Source organism: Equus caballus, chromosome 28 (genome assembly GCF_041296265.1).
Source record: "Equus caballus isolate H_3958 breed thoroughbred chromosome 28, TB-T2T, whole genome shotgun sequence".
Lineage (NCBI taxonomy): Eukaryota > Metazoa > Chordata > Mammalia > Perissodactyla > Equidae > Equus > Equus caballus.
The window spans coordinates 38,636,664-38,653,352 of record NC_091711.1 but is presented as its reverse complement, the minus strand read 5'-3'; the positions used below and the strand labels follow the sequence as shown (position 1 = coordinate 38,653,352).

Here is a 16,689-nt window from a genome sequence, read left to right as displayed (position 1 = left end):
CTGGGGCCAGGCGGGTTCAGGTTGGTCTCCCAGGGCCTCCACCACCGGGCGAGCAGGAGCGTTGTGGACTGGCTGTGAGTGCTGAGTCCCTCGTCCGGGTCCTGGCACAGGAGTCTTTTCCCAGGGTCTCACCTCCCACGGCTCCCTCTGCCCGCGTCCCTGCATCCCTGGGGCTTGCACACGCAGTTCGTGACCTCGGCAGACGAGAGCCTGCAGCGGCTCCCTCATCCGTCAAGACCCAGCCCACGGCCGCCTCCCCCGGGGGTCTTCTCCTCATGGACCTCAGCCGCCTTCTCACCCTCCCGGCCCCGGGCTCAAATCTCTGTTGATCCCAAATCGCCCGGGGGTGTTTCCTGCACTCGACTTCGAGTCCTTGAGAGCAGGAACCATGGCTCATTCACGTTTTTTGATAATTTGGAAAATAGTCCCTATGGATGAGGACGACCCCGTCCTGGCTGTCTCGAGTGTGGACCGGGGCACAAGGGACCGTGGATGAAGGGGCCCCGCCAGAGCTGAGGGCGCTTCTCCTTGCCGCCACCAGATGGCAGCAGGGCCTCCCGATGGTCAGCCTTCCCGGAAGGCTACCCACTGCCTTTGCCTCCTGTAAGCTGAGGCGGGACCGCTCAGTTCAATAAGATAAACCTTGGGAGAGCTTCTTGACCCGGTCCTTTGCTAGGAGCTGTCGGAAAGGGGAGAGGGAAGGATCCAAAAGTTAGACCGGTTCCTAGCTGTGAAGCATAGACTCTGAAACCAGACTGCCTGGGTTCAAGTGTTATGCTTGGCATTTCCTAGCTGTGTGACCTTGGGCAAGTTACTTAACCTCTCTGTGCCTCAGTCACCTCATAGGTAAAGTGGGGCTTATAAAAGTGTCTATCGAAAAGGACCTCTGGGAGAGGCAGTGCCCCTGGGGCACAGTGCCCAGGTCTGTGCCTTTTCTGTTCCTGCCTCTGAGGAGCTCTCAAGGTAGAAATGGGGGGCAGCACTCCAAAGCGGAGAGATGGGAGGACGCACCCATGTTGGAGCCCAGACCGGGAAGAGGGCATATCTGCTGGGAAGCCGAGAGAGTTGGGGAGGGAGAGATTCCTGGAGGGGGAGCTGTTTGTGAGATGAGCCAGGAAGGGAGGGAGGACAGCTGTGGAGGTGGGGCTGGGCTCCGTCCAGGTGACAGGTGACAGGTGGAAGGTGGGGCTGCAGGAGCCACTCTGAGGCTGGGGAGGGAGAGGAGGGGAGGAAGGCTGGTGTCCCCCGGCCACACCTGTTGACTTGGATATCGGGATCCCGTGTCCCTGTCAGCCCTCGTTGGAGGCACTGAGCCCCTCTGGGCCTCCAGGGTGACGAGGAGCCGTGCCCTGGGGGCAGTATTTTTAGTTCCCTGTGTCTGGTCCCAGCTGCTCTGGACACCTCTCCCCACCCCCAGCCCCGCGCTTGGCAGAAGGCTCCAGGAGGACAGCTGGGGAGAAGGGGAGACGTGGTCAGTACGGTGCTGCTAGGGGGCTGGGGAGGAGAGGGTGGTGGGCCCAGTGGGGTCTGGGTGAGCTTGGGGGCCCGCTGCCGGGTTACGGCAGGTCCTGCAAGCTCCAGGCCCCAGCCCTGCTCTGAGTCTGGCCTGGCGCCGGCCCAGGGGCAGACTCTGCCAGGAAGGACTGAGCCGAGCTGGGGCGAGGCGGGGCCCTGCCTGGGCTGGCCTCTGAAGGGGCAGAGGAGGAAGAGAGGGGACCAAGGTCGAGGGGACTCCTGGCTTTGAGGAGCCAAAGAATGAGTGTCTCTTTCTGTCTCTGGCCCCCTGAAAGCGTAATGCCCAGATTCACTGGAGGGCGTCGTGGGCTGCCCAGGAGCCAGCAAATTCCCAGGTCACCGAGACTGAACTCGTGGCCTTTGAAAGAGAGGGGCCGGGTGCACAGCCCGCTGCGGAACTAAACCAGTGTGGGGCGTGGGGAGTGCTGGAAGCCCCTTGCTAGAGAGTTCTCTTTGTGTACGTGTGTCGTGAGGGGTGAGTCACGGGACACTGAAGATGGCAGAACTGGTCTTTTCCCGCTGGACAGGCTCCTGGCTTGCCTCGCACAGGGAGAGTGCTCCGTGAAAGTCCTGGGGATGTTTGCTCTGGATGAGAAAAGTCTTAGGTGAGCCTGCAGCTTCCCTCATGACCAAGATTCAGCTGGTCCTCCGTGTCCCGAAGGAGCCACCGAGCTAGGACAAAGGAGGGAGCACGACAAGAAGGGCTGTTTGGGTTCAGTTTAGAGGAGACTCTTTAAGGCTTTGGGTAGTGAGCTCACTGCTCCTAGGAGCATTCAAGCAGATGCTAGATGATGACCTGTAGGGAGAATTTCTGCCTTGAGTGGGAACGTGGGCACCGTACCCCTGAAGGCCTCCTCTAGCTTCGAGACACTGGGGCCCCATCATTCTAGTCTTCTCTATCTCTAGCTTTCTATCATTCTGGAACCTAGAACCCAAGTTCCCAGAGGGCTGAAAGTCAGAGACTCCGGCACCGAGGGTTGGAATTCTGGGATCTCAAGACTCCAGAATCTCAGGACTTGAGGACGGTTCTACCAGTCTCAGGTTCTCGCCTTCACAGGATTCTGTGATGTGAGAGGGAAAAGAGGAGGGAGCACGTCCCACTTGGTGGGATGCAGTTCTGCCCATTGGGTGTCAAACTAGCCCACAGGTATGGGTGTGCGTGTGTGCGCATGTATGTGACACGAGAGTGCAAGGCTGCAGACGGTCAGCACGCAAAGGCAACCTGGTTTTCCTATTTCGTGCATCCCCAGCTTCCCCGTGCCGGCCATTTGAAGGCTGTCACAGGGATAATTATAGCCCCCAAACAGAGCTGGTGACTCCAGGTAGCCATGGCAACGGTTGGGTACCACCAGCTCTGTTGTAGAGATGTGTAAGTACAAACAGACGGCAGTTTCCTCCCATTAGCTTAAATGGTAAAACTTAAAAGTTTCATCAACTTCAAAGCCACAGGTCTCCACGAGCCTGCCTGTTAATGGGGCACCTGCCAAGGGCGACAGCTTCATATTAAACACTTTCGCATCAGGAATGAGCTGATGAGGTTTTAAACACTCAGGCTGTGTCCAACAACTTGGGAGCCTGGAGACGGGAGAAGAGCTGGGGATGCGGGTTTGGGTTCCAGCTCCGCCGATTACCAGCCCTGGGTGGCGGGGGTGTGACCTCTCCAAGTCTTCGTTTCCTTACAGCCCAGAGGAGTAAAAAGCAGCCCCGCCCTGTGGCCCCTCAGGTTGGTCTGAGGGTCCCAGGAGGCACAGGCAGGAGCGCGTTGGAAAACGGCGTTGCCAGCGCTGTGGACATAAAGCAGGACCTACTGGTGCTGATGTTTCCGGGGGTAAGCGGCGATGTGTCCAGGGGCCGGGCCCGGCCTGGGGCAGCCGACTGCTACCCCCATCTCCTTCCGCCCTCCCCACCCACACCGCTGGGCTTGCCCTCCAGCCAGTGACCAGAAGCAGGGGCAGAAGCTGCTGAGGCCGTGAGTTGCCTCTCCCTGTGACCCTGGGCCTGGCACAGAGCCGACCCTCGGTACCGGGCTGTTGAATGAAGGAAGGAGGGAAGGAATGATAGCCCCCTGGAAATCGTTATGGCATTTTTAGCTACGCAGGCTCCACCGTTAAAGCTGGATGGGCTCTGAGGCTGAGCGGCCCGGCTTACTGGGTTAACGTGGAGCCTCGTCCATGACTCCTGGAGCCCACTGTCAGGAAGGGGCCCCCTGTGGGCCTCTGCCCCTTGTGGTCATTAGGAGTCAGCCGATTCAATAAACAGGACACACTGAAAGGATGCACAAGAGGTCATAAGGGAAGCGGCAGGTAAGGGTCATCCTTGAACAGTAATTGGGGCGGGCTTTACCAAAATCAGAACGGAGGGCATTCTAGACCCAAGGTGGCACTGGGGAGCTCTCAGTTTGGGCTGCTTACCCAGTGCTGACCTTGATATGGACTCTCTTTGACTCTACATTTCTACTAGCTGGCCAATTCTCACCAAATGTCCCTGTTCACTTTTTTTTTGGTGAGGAAGATTGGCCCTGAGCTAACATCTGTTTCAATTTTCCTCTATTTCTTATGTGGGATGCCACCACAGCGTGACTTGCCCAGTAGGCTAGGTCTGCACCCAGAATCCAAACCCATGAACCCCAGACCGCCAAAACGGAGGGCATGAACCCAACCACTATGTCACCAGGCCAGGCACCACCCCCCAACCCCGTTCACATTTGGAAGAGGGGATCTGATTGGCCCGGACAGAGCCCTGCTGTTAGCTGCCTCAGCTCAGGTGCCAGCCCTGGTCCAATCAGCTGTGACTAGCAGCAGGTTGCGGGGAGAAATGACCCCTACGCCTCGTGCTCAGCAGGCACTGGGGCAGGGCAGTATGCGTGGGGGAGTCATAAGTGACATCTTCCGCAAAGACCCAGGAGGGCCAGGGCAGCTGCTGATCCTTTCTGGGTCTCATCATCCACAGCTGTGAAATGGGGTGATGCTCCCTCCTCACAGGGGTGTTGTGAAGATGTAATCCTGCCCAAGGAGGCACGCTGTAGACTGCAAAGTCCTGTGTGGATGGAAGGAAGGGCCTGCATATACCTTGATCCTGGCACTAAATAAATTATTGTAACTTTATCCCTCTTGCTTATCTCCCCAAGGAGACTGTGCGTTTCTTAAATACAGGGTTGTGTTTTACTTGGTGTTGTTGTCCTCAGCATGTAGCACAGTTTCTGGCACACATTAGGTACTCTTATAACTGTGTGTTGGATGAATGGATGTTTGGATGATGGATGGATGGACAGGTGATGGGTGGATGAGTGGATGGACAGGTGGATGGGTGAGTGGATGGATAATGGATGGATGATGGATGATGGGTGGGTGGATGGGTGATAGGTGATTGGATGATGGATGGGTGATGGGTAGGTGATAGGTGGATGGATGATGGGTGGGTGGGTGGATGGATGGATAACAGATAGATGGATAGATGGGTGGGTAGGTAGGTTGGAGGATGGATGGATGGGTGATGAATGGATGTAAAATAAGGGCAATCAATTCTTTCTTGCCATTCACCAAAATAAACTCAAAATGGATCAAAGACCTAAAGGTAAGACCTTAAATCATAAGGCTTCTAGAAGAAAACGTAGGCAGTACACTCTTTGACATCAGTATTAAAAGGGTCTTTTTGGACACCATGTCTTCTCAGAGAAGGGAAAAAGTAGAAAGAATAAACAAATGGGACTTCATCAGACTAAAGAGCTTCTTCAAGGCAAATGAAAACAGGATTGAAACAAAAAAACAACCCACTAACTGGGAAAAAATATTTGCAAGTCATATATCCAACAAAGGGTTAATCTCCGTAATATATAAAGAACTCACACAACTCAACAACAAAAAATCAAACAACCCAATCAAAAAATGGGCAGGAGACATGAACAGACATTTCTCCAAAGAAGATATAAGGATGGCCAATAGGCACATGAAAAGATGCTCATCATCGCTGATCATCAGGGAAATGCAGATCAAAACTACACTAAGATATCACCTTACACCCGTTAGAATGACAGAAATATCTAAAACTAATAGTAACAAATGTTGGAGAGGTTGTGGAGAAAAAGGAACCCTCATACACTGCTGGTGGGAACGCAAACTGGTGCAGCCACTATGGAAAACACTATGGAGATTCCTCAAAAAATTAAAAATAGAAATACCTTATGACCCAGCTATCCCACTACTGGGTATTTATCCAAAGAGCTTGAAGTCAGCAATCCCAAAAGTCCTGTGCACACCAATGTTCATTGCAGCATTATTTACAATAGACAAGACGTGGAAGCAACCTAAGTGCCCATCAACAGATGAATGGATAAAGAAGATGTGGTATACATATACAATGGAATACTACTCAGCTGCAAAACAGAACAAAATCATCCCAGTTGCAATAACATGGATGGACCTTGAGGGAATTATGTTACGTGAAATAATCCGGATAGAGAAGGACAATCTCTGTATGACTCCACTCATACGAGGAATTTAAAAATGTAGACAAAGAGAACAGATTAGTGGCTACCAGGGGAAAGGTGGGGTGGGGGTGGGCACAAAGGGTGAAGTGGTGCACCTACAACACGACTGACAGACAATAAGGTACAACTGAAATTTCACAAGATTGTAAACTATCATTAACTCAATAAAAATTTTTTAAAAATAAGGGCAATCATCCTCCCCTTGCCTTCCTTGCAAGGCCATCCATCTTTTTATTCAGTGAACATTTATTCAGTTCAAACTTTGTACAGGGCACTGTGCAAGGTCCAAGAGACACAGAGATGAATAAAACAGAGCCCCTGCCCACATGAAGATCAAAATAAGGTGTTCAGGAGCACGGACTCAGAGGCCTGACTTTCTGGTTCAAGTCCCAGCTCTTCCGTCAAGTAGCTGTGGCATGGCAAGTCTCCCTACCTTCCCGTCAATTCTATGGGATAAGGTCAACACCTGTCCTATCGGGCTGTTGGGGGATTAAACGGGTTACCCGCTGTGAAGTGCTGGGAATACGGGCTGGCACCCAGCAAGGTCTCTGTGAGTATTGGCTGCTGTTATACCAACGGAGGAGCAGGCAAAGAAATATGACGCAATAAGGGAAGAAATACACCAGGAGCACATGCAAATAAAGGAGGAAAGAATCAATTGTGCCTTGAGGGGAGTAGGTCAAGCAAAACTTTTCAGAGGGAAATATTTGAGCAAGGCCACGAAGCTAGGAGTTTTCTGGATGGAGTGGGAAAACTCAGACTCCAAAAGGTTGCGGATCTGCCTGGGTTGCCCAGCTATACGCAGAAAGCCAGCTAGACTCCTTCTTGCCACTCCTGGCTGGGTGAGGGGCCTTCGGGCAAAGTGGGCAGAATGTGGACGGGGAGACCGCTAAGGGCCAGGACCGTTCCAGGGCCAGCTGCCCAAGCTTGGGAACATGACAATTCCTCTGGGGGTGGCTGACAGCAGGGAGGGTTGGGTTTCGGGCTGCTGGCGTCGGCCTGGGTGGTGCCCTTTCTGCTGGCCTCCGAGAGTCCAGCGGGTGGCCCAACCTCCTCCCTACTCTTTCCACACACACAGCCACCCCCCTGCGGCGTCCTACCTCCCCCCAATGACACCTGCCCCAAAATAGCTCCCATGTGAGGGCTAGAGAAAGGAAGAGATTAGACCCCTGCCTGAAGCGACGGGGGGCAGGGGAGGGGTTCGGGGAGTGAGCCAGCTGTCAAGTGATCTATGTCAAGCATCCGGGAAGGTATAAAACCCCTTTAGGGCCAGGCAGCCTCAAACCCCAGCTGTCAGGGCCAGGACACCCCGTCAGCCTGCACTTGCTCTCTTTTGTCGTCTTCAGGCCACACCATGGGGCTCAGCGACGGGGAGTGGCAGCAGGTGCTGAACGTCTGGGGGAAGGTGGAGGCTGACATCGCGGGCCATGGGCAGGAGGTGCTGATCAGGTAAAAGGAAGCAATCCAGCTGTCCGTGTCATCTTCCTCCCAAAGATCAGGGGTGTCTGCCGGCAAGGTGGACCATGCACCCTCGGGTTGACCAGCCGGCTGCATTAGCAGAGTTTGTTAAAACCCCTCCTTGCTTCTAAGTGTCAGGGATTGGAGTCAGAGGAGGAAAAGGGATCCATCTCACACCTCTGTCAGCAGCTGGGAGAGGCTTAATGATCAACCCTGGATGCCTAGAGGAATCCTAGAATCCTAGAGTCAACAAGGGCCCGGAGAGATCTTGTCCAGCCACCTCACCTAATGCATGAGGACACAAAGGACCTGAGAGGAGAAGGACGTCCCCAGAGTCACATGTCCATTAAAGTCTATAAGGTGTCCAGGCAAAGACATGCCTTCAAGACAAGACGTGTAGCTTTAGACCTGGCTCTGCCATGGAGCAGCTGGGTGACCTTTGGGAAGGTACACAACCTCTCTGAGCCTCAATTTCTTCTCTTACACAATGGGGGAAATTCCTAATATCTCCATGATAGAGAGAAAGTGAGAATTAAGTAAGATGATGTATGTAAGGGGCCCAGCCCTGTTGCTGGCATATACGGAGTTCTAGAAAACCTTACTAACTGTTATAGATGAAGCCCAGGCTAGGGACACTGAAAGAGTTATAAATAGAAAACAAGACAGAAGCCTATCAGCGACTTCGGACGCTGTGTATGTCTTGAATTTGAGAGCTCAGAAGGGTGTGGTCTCCAATCACATCTTGCGTTCTAGAACCAGGGGCTCCTGGAAAAAAACAAAACAAAATTCCGAGTTCTATAGACAGAGGATGGCTTGTGGCTTGTAAATGGAGCCTTATTTCCCCACTGCCCTCCACCCCAAATGGTAACGGACTCCTCTCCTCTCCTGGTCCCTCCCTCATGCTCTGGGCTGGCGCAGGTCGGTATCCGACGGGATGTCAGGAACATTTCCGCACCCGGTGGAGGTGCGCCCGGGTTGCCTCGAATGAACCGATTGTCCTTGGCGCTCTAACTTGCAGATGAATTTCTCCTTCTCTACGAGTCAGAGCAGGTTTTCCTCTCCCACTCAGATGCCTCCCTTGGGCTACACCCATGTCAAGCTCCCACATCTGGAGAGCACGGCCAGTCCTGTGAGCTCTGTCATCTGAAGTTCCAGCCCTTAGTGACCCACGCCAGAAACACTTGAAGGACAGTCAAGGTCTCTGTTGACTCTGACTGGCCTCTTGCAGTGTTCCCTTATGTCCTTCTCCTCCTGCCCCTGTCAGCTGGCTGCTGGGGCGGCAACAGGTCCTGTTTGATTGGACAAGGCTCCCCCCAAGTTGACATCAACTCCTCAGCCACCAATTTGCTGTGTGACCTTAGACAAGTCACTGCTCCTCTCTGGGTGCCATTTTCCTTTTGGCTGAATGAAGCATGGTGTCTGAGCTCCCCTCCTGCTCCTGCTCCCTGGTGTTCCCCGAGTCCGTGACCCTCCCCTGCTGTTGGAGAGGTGGCGGGCTGGTCTGTAGAGCAGCAGTCTTTCCAAGGTGATCTGGGGGCTGCCAGCCCTAAGGCAGTGACTTGGACGTCTTGAAGGGGGCTTGGGGTATTGTGTCATCAGGGGAGACACTTCCTCCCTTCCCAGGGTGGATCAGAGAGACCCGCCAGGGCCCAGGGGCCAGTGGGGAGATCTGATCCTGAGATGGCTGGCCCTGGAAGGCCCAGAGAGCCCAAGGCGCTGTCACATCCTAGGCTGTAGGACACGCAGAGACATCGCTGTGTTTGGGGTATGGCAAGGGTGGCCTCCCTGGCTGGGGCCGGGGCGGGGATGCTAAGTGCAAATGCCCCTGGGAGCTGGCCTCCTGTTCTGTTCTAGATGCTGGACCCGGGCTCCCTTACTGACCTTGGGAAGGTCATTGCTCCCACGCCTCTGGTGATCAAAGAGGGCAAACTGGGTCCAGCCGAGTCTGTTAATAAGACGCCGAGGGCTTCACTGCCAGGATGTGATCATAAAGTGCTAGAACATCAAAGCTGCAAGGTCACTTGGAGACTCTGGTGCCAGGAGCGGGGGTTCGGGTGGGAGGGGCTGCTGAGGTCGCTCCGGGCCCCTGTCTTTCCTTCTGCCCAAAGCTTGTCTGCTTTATTTACTTCTGCATTTGAACAAAGGATTTCAAGGCCATGAGAAGTTTGAAAATCACTGCTGGTGGCCAATACTTCTCACGTTACAAAGAGCAACCATGGCCAAGAGTCTCAGCCAGCCAATGGCAGCTGCAGGCAGAGCTGAAAACTCCCCATCTTAACAGTTTGGCTGCTGCTGCTGGAGATGATGGTGATGATGATGGAGGTGATGACGGAGGTGATGGAGGTGATAGAGGTGATGATGGAAGTGATGGAGGTGGTGATGGAGGTGATGACGGAGGTGATGGAGGTGGTGATAGTGAGGGAAGTGGTGGAGATAATAATGGAAGTGGTGATGGAGATGATGATGGAAGTGATGATGATGATGGAGATGATGATGGAAGTGATGGAGGTGGTGATAGTGAGGGAAGTGATGGAGGTGGTGATGGAGATGACGATGGAAGTGATGATGATAATGGAGGTAATGGAGGTGGTGATGGTGATGATGGTGATTATGGTGGTAGAGATGAGGAGGAAGTGGAGGAGGACAGCAAATATTTATGCAGCACACATTGATTGCCAGTCCCTGTGTTAAGTGTTTCACATAAATTATCTCATTTAAGCCTCATAACAATCTTATGAGATAGATTTTATTATCACCACATTTAAGAGAGGTTAAGTAACTTGCCCAAAGTCACAGGGCTGGAATTCAAATCCACACAGCTTGGGGCCAGCATCCCTGCTCTTGGCCGCTGTGCTCTGTTGCCCCACCATCTTGGCACATTAGAGATGAGCTCCACCTTCCCTCTGGTTCTTTGGTTCTAGAGCAGAAAAGGACTTTTACAGGTCCAAGAGTCCCCAGTCTTCTGTGTGGGCGTCCAATTGGGCCTCAGGTCAGAGGACAGCTGGGAAATGGCCTCCTCTCTCTCAGACTTGCCTGCAGACCTGTGATAAACTAGACAGGTTGACAAAAGGATAGAGGAGGAAAACACCAGGTAAGTGAGCGTTCTGGAACACTGGAGAAACCCCACCGCCATTTCCACAGCGGGAGGGGCTTTGTCTGCTCTTTTTCCGGTGGCTGCTATAGGTGAATCTGGGTGTGGCCTTCTGGGGCTGCCCTGGGCCTCCCAGCTGCAGGACTTGAGACCAAGCAAGGGAGGCGGCCGTGTGGCACCAGAATGGTCTGCTGGGCACTAATTAGCCAGGTTTTCCTGTACTGTTTAAAGTAAGTCTGGGCCCTTCTCTGGCTGACTGTTGTGAGAATGGCAGATGAGGCGGAGGTCAAGCCTTAGAATCTCGAGGCTGAGAAATCAGCTGGACCAACCCTTTTGGTTTAGAGATGGGTGAACCAGAGAGGCTGAGCCCCAGAGAGGCTGAGCAACTTCTTCAATGTCACACAGCACATTGGAGACAGAGCTGGGGCCAGAACTCAGCTTCTGTAATTCTCAGTCCCATGTTCTTTCCCCAGACATCTGAGGTGCTCCCAAAATGTCTGAGATCCCTGGCTCCCTGGGGTCCCAGGTCCTTGGCTCTCTACTGCCTAAGATAGTCTCCTTCAGCGTCCCGACCTCAGGCCTTTGCCTGTGGGTGCTAGGTCTCAGAGCTGTTAGGCAGGAGTTTGAGGATCATTGTCACCAGATAATAATAGTCAGGAGCTCAGGGACCCTTGGGTGGAGGTGCCGGTGAGGAGCTGTCAGTGACACACGAGGCTTGGCTGGGGCCCCGGGCAAGGTGGTGACATTGGACGTGGCTGTGGACAGGCCTGGGTGTGCTGGGAAGCGGGATGGACGTGCTCCTGGGGAAGGAGTGCTCCCTGTCCGGGCTGCTTGGCGCGTGCTTGTGTATGAGTCTGAGTGCACATGCACACAAGTGTGGCTGTGCGCTGCGAGACACTTACGCAAACTGGAGCGCGTCCCCAGTCCGTTTAAGGGTGTGGCAAAGGCCAGGAGCTGCAGGAGAGGGACCTCCCGAGGCCCTAGACAGAAGGAGAGAAACCTCGGGTAGACGGGGTCAGTCCTGCGAACATTTCAGGGTGCGACCCAAGGGAGAGAGCGTGAGTTATGGACCCATCCAATCTTGAGTTTGGGTCTGGGCTCTGCCACCAACCGGCCGTGTGACCCTGGGCTGGTCACCTCCCTCTGTGGTCCTCTGTTTGCCCACGAGTGAGATGGGGATCCCTCCCTCCCAGGACCCCCTGTAACCAACACCCAGCAGGAGAGATGAGGTCCAAGGCTGGAGGTGGCCGCTCAGGCTTGCGGGCAGAGTCCGTCTTCGGCCAGCTCACTGGGTCCCTGGCAGGAGCGGGGGCCTGATCTTTGGCGGGCGGCTCCCACCAGGGCCCCTCACCCTCTGTACCGAGTGGGGCTGGGAGGTGCAGGGAGTCAGAGTGTGTGCTCAAAATAAGCAAGACTTTCTGAGCCAGAGAGCTGCTCTGGAGCGAAATGGCTCCCACAGGGAGTAGTGAGCCTCCTGTCGCTGGGAGCATGTAAGCAGCCAAAGGATGATTCCTGGGCAGGAAGCTGCAGACATGGTCCCTGGCATGGACCTGATCTCAGTCTGGCTCTTCTGCACATCAGCCCTGTAATACAGAGCTAGGACATCATACCTACGAGCCTCTGTTCCCTCGTCTGTGAAATGGGAATATGACCCTACAGGGAAGTGCAGGAGCAGAGCCTGGCACACAGTAGGTGCTCAACAAATCCAGGGTCCTTCAGCTCCTATGCTCTCCCCTCCCCTGCTCCATCCTCAAGGCCACTGTCCCCTACTGTCCAAATAATGTACAGAAAGTGGGGGTGAGGCCAGGGCACAATGCAGAGACGTCTTTCCTTCCTGCCTCTCACAGTAAGAGTGAAAAGAGGAAGGTGATGATGCTGATGACAAGAATAATACTAGCCAGCGTTCTACCACCTGCCGGTGGGCTGGCACTCAGCATACACCACCTCACTTAATCCTCACAGCCTCCAAAGGCAGGGACTGGTCATCCCCACTCCTTGGACGAGGAAGCGGAGGCACAGAGAGGGGAAGTGAATTGCCCAAGGTCACACAGCTGGGAATGGGGGATTGAACTCGAGTCCGGTCGCCTCCAGACCCCACCGCACGTCCCTGCATCTGACTCCAGCCCTCCTTGTGCCCACAGGCTCTTTACCGGCCACCCTGAGACCCTGGAGAAGTTTGACAAGTTCAAGCATCTGAAGACAGAGGCCGAGATGAAGGCCTCCGAGGACCTGAAGAAGCACGGCACTGTGGTGCTCACCGCCCTGGGCGGCATCCTCAAGAAGAAGGGCCACCATGAGGCGGAGCTGAAGCCGCTGGCCCAGTCACACGCCACCAAGCACAAGATCCCCATCAAGTACCTGGAGGTGGGAGGCAGGGCCGGGGCGGGCGGGGGCCTGGAAGGACAGGCCTCGGAGGGAGGAGATTTGGGTTCGAGTCCCAGCTTAGCCACCAACTTGCTGGGTGACCTAGGTCGCTCCTCTCTGTGACCCAGTTCCCTTCCTGTAAAGTGGGCTGTCAGCAGCTTTGCCTTCTTCTTGGGGTCACTGAGAGGAAACATATCTCTCCCCCAAATTGGTGTCTCCTTACCAAGGAAGAAGGGGGAGAGTGGATATGGGTGCACAACTTGCATCCTCTCCCTAGGTAGGTATCATTATCACACCCATTTGATGGACGGGGAAACTGAGGCACAGAGCGGTTAAGTAGTTTGTCCGTGGTCACAGAGAGAGCAAATGGCAGAGCCAGGATTCGAACTAGGTCTCAACTGCTCCAGCCCCTAGATCCTAACCTCCGTGCAACGGGAGTCTGAGACGGGCAGCAGTTCAGGTGGCAGGAAATCAGCTGCCGGGCTCAGTTCCGGGCGGAGGGTGGCCAGCAGAATGGTTCTATTGCTTTCAGTATCTTTACAGATGAAGAGATGGAAACTCAGGTGTCCTAGTGGAGGAGGGGATGTGGGGACAGGGAGCACTAAGGGTCTGAGGGACACAGCAGGCACGCTGGTGCAGCAATGAGGATAAGGACAATGGTGACAGCATTTGCCTGAGTCACCACATGGAATTCTCACAACTACCCATGAGGTTAGGAATTGTGTTCAGTGTCTTCTTTTCCTCTCACACGAGTTCAGAGGTAGGGAGTCCCGAGCTGGTGTGGGACCCCCAGGGACACAAGCAATTTTCTGTTCTGCCATGTCCTTGACATGTGGTGTCCATCCTCAAAGTTGACGCATGGTCCAAGATGGCTGCTAAAGCTCCAGCCATCTGGTCCATCTTCCAAACAGGCAGCGGAGGAAGAGGGGAAAGCTCTCTCTTAAGGAGTTTAAGGAGTCCCAGAAATCTCATCCAACAATTTTGTTTACATCTCATTGGCCAGAAGTTAGTTACAAGACCACCCCTATCTGCACAGGAAACTGGGAAATGCGGTCTATTGCCACTCCAAATACAACTAGTGTTCGGTTACCGAGAAAGAAGGAGAAAATAGACATTGGGCAGACAGTTAGCGGTCTCTGCCCCAGGCAGGTACCCTTCTCACCCCCATTTTACAGATTTGGAAACTGAGGGCTCAGAGAGGTTAAATAACTTGCCCAAGGTCACCCATTTAATAAGCCAGAAGGTACGGTCCCATTGACGGCACTCCGGAACCCAAATTCTTAATCCCTGTAGCACAATATCTCCCATCAACCACAACCCCCCAGCCCCTTCTGTCTTACTCCCTGCACCCGCGCCCCCATCACACACACACAGTCTTGCACGTCCCCCCGTCCCACTCAGCATCACAGATGCGAGGAGCCAGTACTGCCTCAGAAATTCTGCATGCACCGGTCCCTGCCCTCCTAGTCTTCTCTTGGTAAATTCCCCTTCATCCCTCAAGGCCCAGCTCAGAAGGCACCTCCTCTGTTCCAGCCCAGGCCCCGGGGCCACCAGCTGCTCCCCGCCAGCCCTCCCCCCACCGAGGCACTTTGTCCTCGTTCCCGTCGTGGCGCCCGCCGGCTGTCTGTAATTTATCTCTGTGCCCAGCTGTCTTCCGGCTGGGATGCAGCTCCTCAAGGGCAGACGCTGGCTCACCCCCATTTCTGAACCCCAGGGGCATGCGACTGGCTCACCACACAATCTGAGTGACCGGTCCCCTCTCTAGGGATGGGGAATCTGAGGCTCAGCAAGAGAGAACGATGTTGCTGAGGTGGCACTACCAGCTAGTGGACGAGCACCCAGCTTTAACAGAACAAGTGTAATTTACTGTCAAATCCTTGCAAAACCTTAAGACCGAGCCATGCCTGCTCGCCCCTCGCTGTGGAACCGCCTCCCGTGCCCTTTATAAAAAATTGCTCCTTCTCCCCTGGGGGTGAGGGGCCCCGGGGGCTGGGGCTAAGGGCGACTCTTCTCGGTCACCCAGCTGCCTCTTCCCACAGTTTTCAAGGGACTAGTGGCTCTGCCGTAGGCTCAGGACAGCTGAGCGGGGGGCCTGATGTGGTCCTCGAAGCCCCGTCTGACAGGTGGAGTCCCACACTGGGGTCGGGCCTCCCAGGTTCCCCAAGGGCAGGCACCCCGCGCCCCCACCTGGTTTTGTAGCATTTGCGAAATTATAGGTCATCTTAAGCACATGTCCACATCGGTGCCCGAAGGTGGGTGTTCGTGGAGCTGTGCCTGTCTCTGAGCCCAGTGGTGTTTCCTGGGTGTCGACACTTGTGCTTCCTGATGGCTCCCTCAGCACAGGCCCCCCAACCTGCCTTCAGTCCCTTGAACCCCAGGCGCCCTGAGAAAATGGGAAACCCAGCCGCGGTGCAGTCACAACCTCTGTCCCTGGCTCTGGCCGACATTTGCCCACAGTCCCCTGGGTGCACTGCCAGCTCTGCCGTCCACTTGTAACATGACCTCAGTCTGGCTGCTTTCCCATCTGGGCCTCTGCAAAATGTCACCACCTGGCCCACTGGCCAGGCATGTGGTTGGCATCGAATCCTGATGCACCGTTGAAAAAACCCCAGCAGCTTGTTACATCCACGAGCTCTTTCAGTCTCTAAGGCAGCCCCATGTCGTGGCTATTCCTGTCTCCGTTTTCCTGGGAGTGAAATTGGGCATGTAAGGGCAAACTGCGCTGGTGGGGCCGAGGACAGACGTTATTGTCCCGGGGGCAAGCCCGAGGCCTCGTCCCTTTCCTCTTCCCCTCTCACCTCCCCTCGCACTGATATTTCTGAGCGTCCACTCTGTGCTTGGCACAGAAGCTATGATGCTCTGCTCCCCTAACTCCTAATTAGGCTGTTTAAAGCACGAACCATACTAAACCATTAAATGCAAAAATCAAGTACACACACATGGAAATAGTTTCTTTCTAGATTTCCTGGTCGAAAAATCCTGGATAAAACCGCGGAATGGGACATTCTCTTCCTTTCCGCTGCCCGTGGCGGCTGTGCCCTGAGCTCGTGCCGGGCTGTACTAGGTCCTCGTTTAGAGCAGCAGCTGAGGAGGGCAGTGGGTGAGCCAGCCCACCTGTCTGCGTGACCTCGGGCACACGGCTTAACCTTCCTCATCTGTACCAAGATGGGCCTCAGTTTCCCCATCTGCACCTGTCTCACGAGGTCGTGAGGATTAAAGGAGTTAACCCATGGTGATCAAGCCCCATGACCGGTGCCCCTCTTGTCCTTGTCCCCACAGTTCATCTCAGATGCCATCATCCACGTTCTGCACAGCAAGCATCCCGGGGACTTTGGCGCTGATGCCCAGGGCGCCATGACAAAGGCCCTGGAGCTGTTCCGGAACGACATCGCGGCCAAGTACAAGGAGCTGGGCTTCCAGGGCTAAGCTCCTGACGGCCCCCCCCCCCCCGACCCCCGTGGGCCCAGAACCCGGGGGCGGCAGGGCGACCTCACGTAGCCATGTAGAGCTTGCTTCCGAGTGTCTGCTTTGCTGACGAGCGGTGGGTAGGAGAGGCGGAGGGCTGAGCGCGTGGGATGCCCAGGATGGCTCCGCTTGCCTGGGGACCGGGCTCCGGAGGAGGGGCATCCCCTTGGGAACCAGGAGCAGCGTGGTCCTTTGCTCACTGTGGCCAGCAGGGTTTGGGTCATACTTAATTCTCCTCTCCCCTAAACTCCAACCGAATTCCTTCCAGCCTTCAAACTGGCCCACACCTGCACCCTCACCTTGAACCCCA

General features: G+C 54.9%; 1 protein-coding gene and 1 long non-coding RNA gene across 2 annotated transcripts; one reads left to right on the top strand and one right to left on the bottom strand.

Annotated features, from left to right (window-relative positions):
* Positions 1-6,198: 6,198 nt before the first annotated feature.
* On the bottom strand, positions 6,199-9,589 carry LOC138921228 (uncharacterized). Its single transcript, XR_011433640.1, has 2 exons — positions 9,341-9,589; positions 6,199-8,224 (listed from the first exon to the last, which is right to left on the bottom strand). It is a non-coding gene; the product is annotated as an uncharacterized lncRNA (long non-coding RNA).
* MB (myoglobin) lies at positions 7,356-16,340 on the top strand. Its single transcript, NM_001164016.2, has 3 exons — positions 7,356-7,450; positions 12,692-12,914; positions 16,194-16,340. The coding sequence occupies exons 1-3, from the start codon at positions 7,356-7,358 to the stop codon at positions 16,338-16,340; spliced, it is 465 nt and encodes a 154-aa protein (NP_001157488.1).
* Positions 16,341-16,689: the final 349 nt, after the last annotated feature.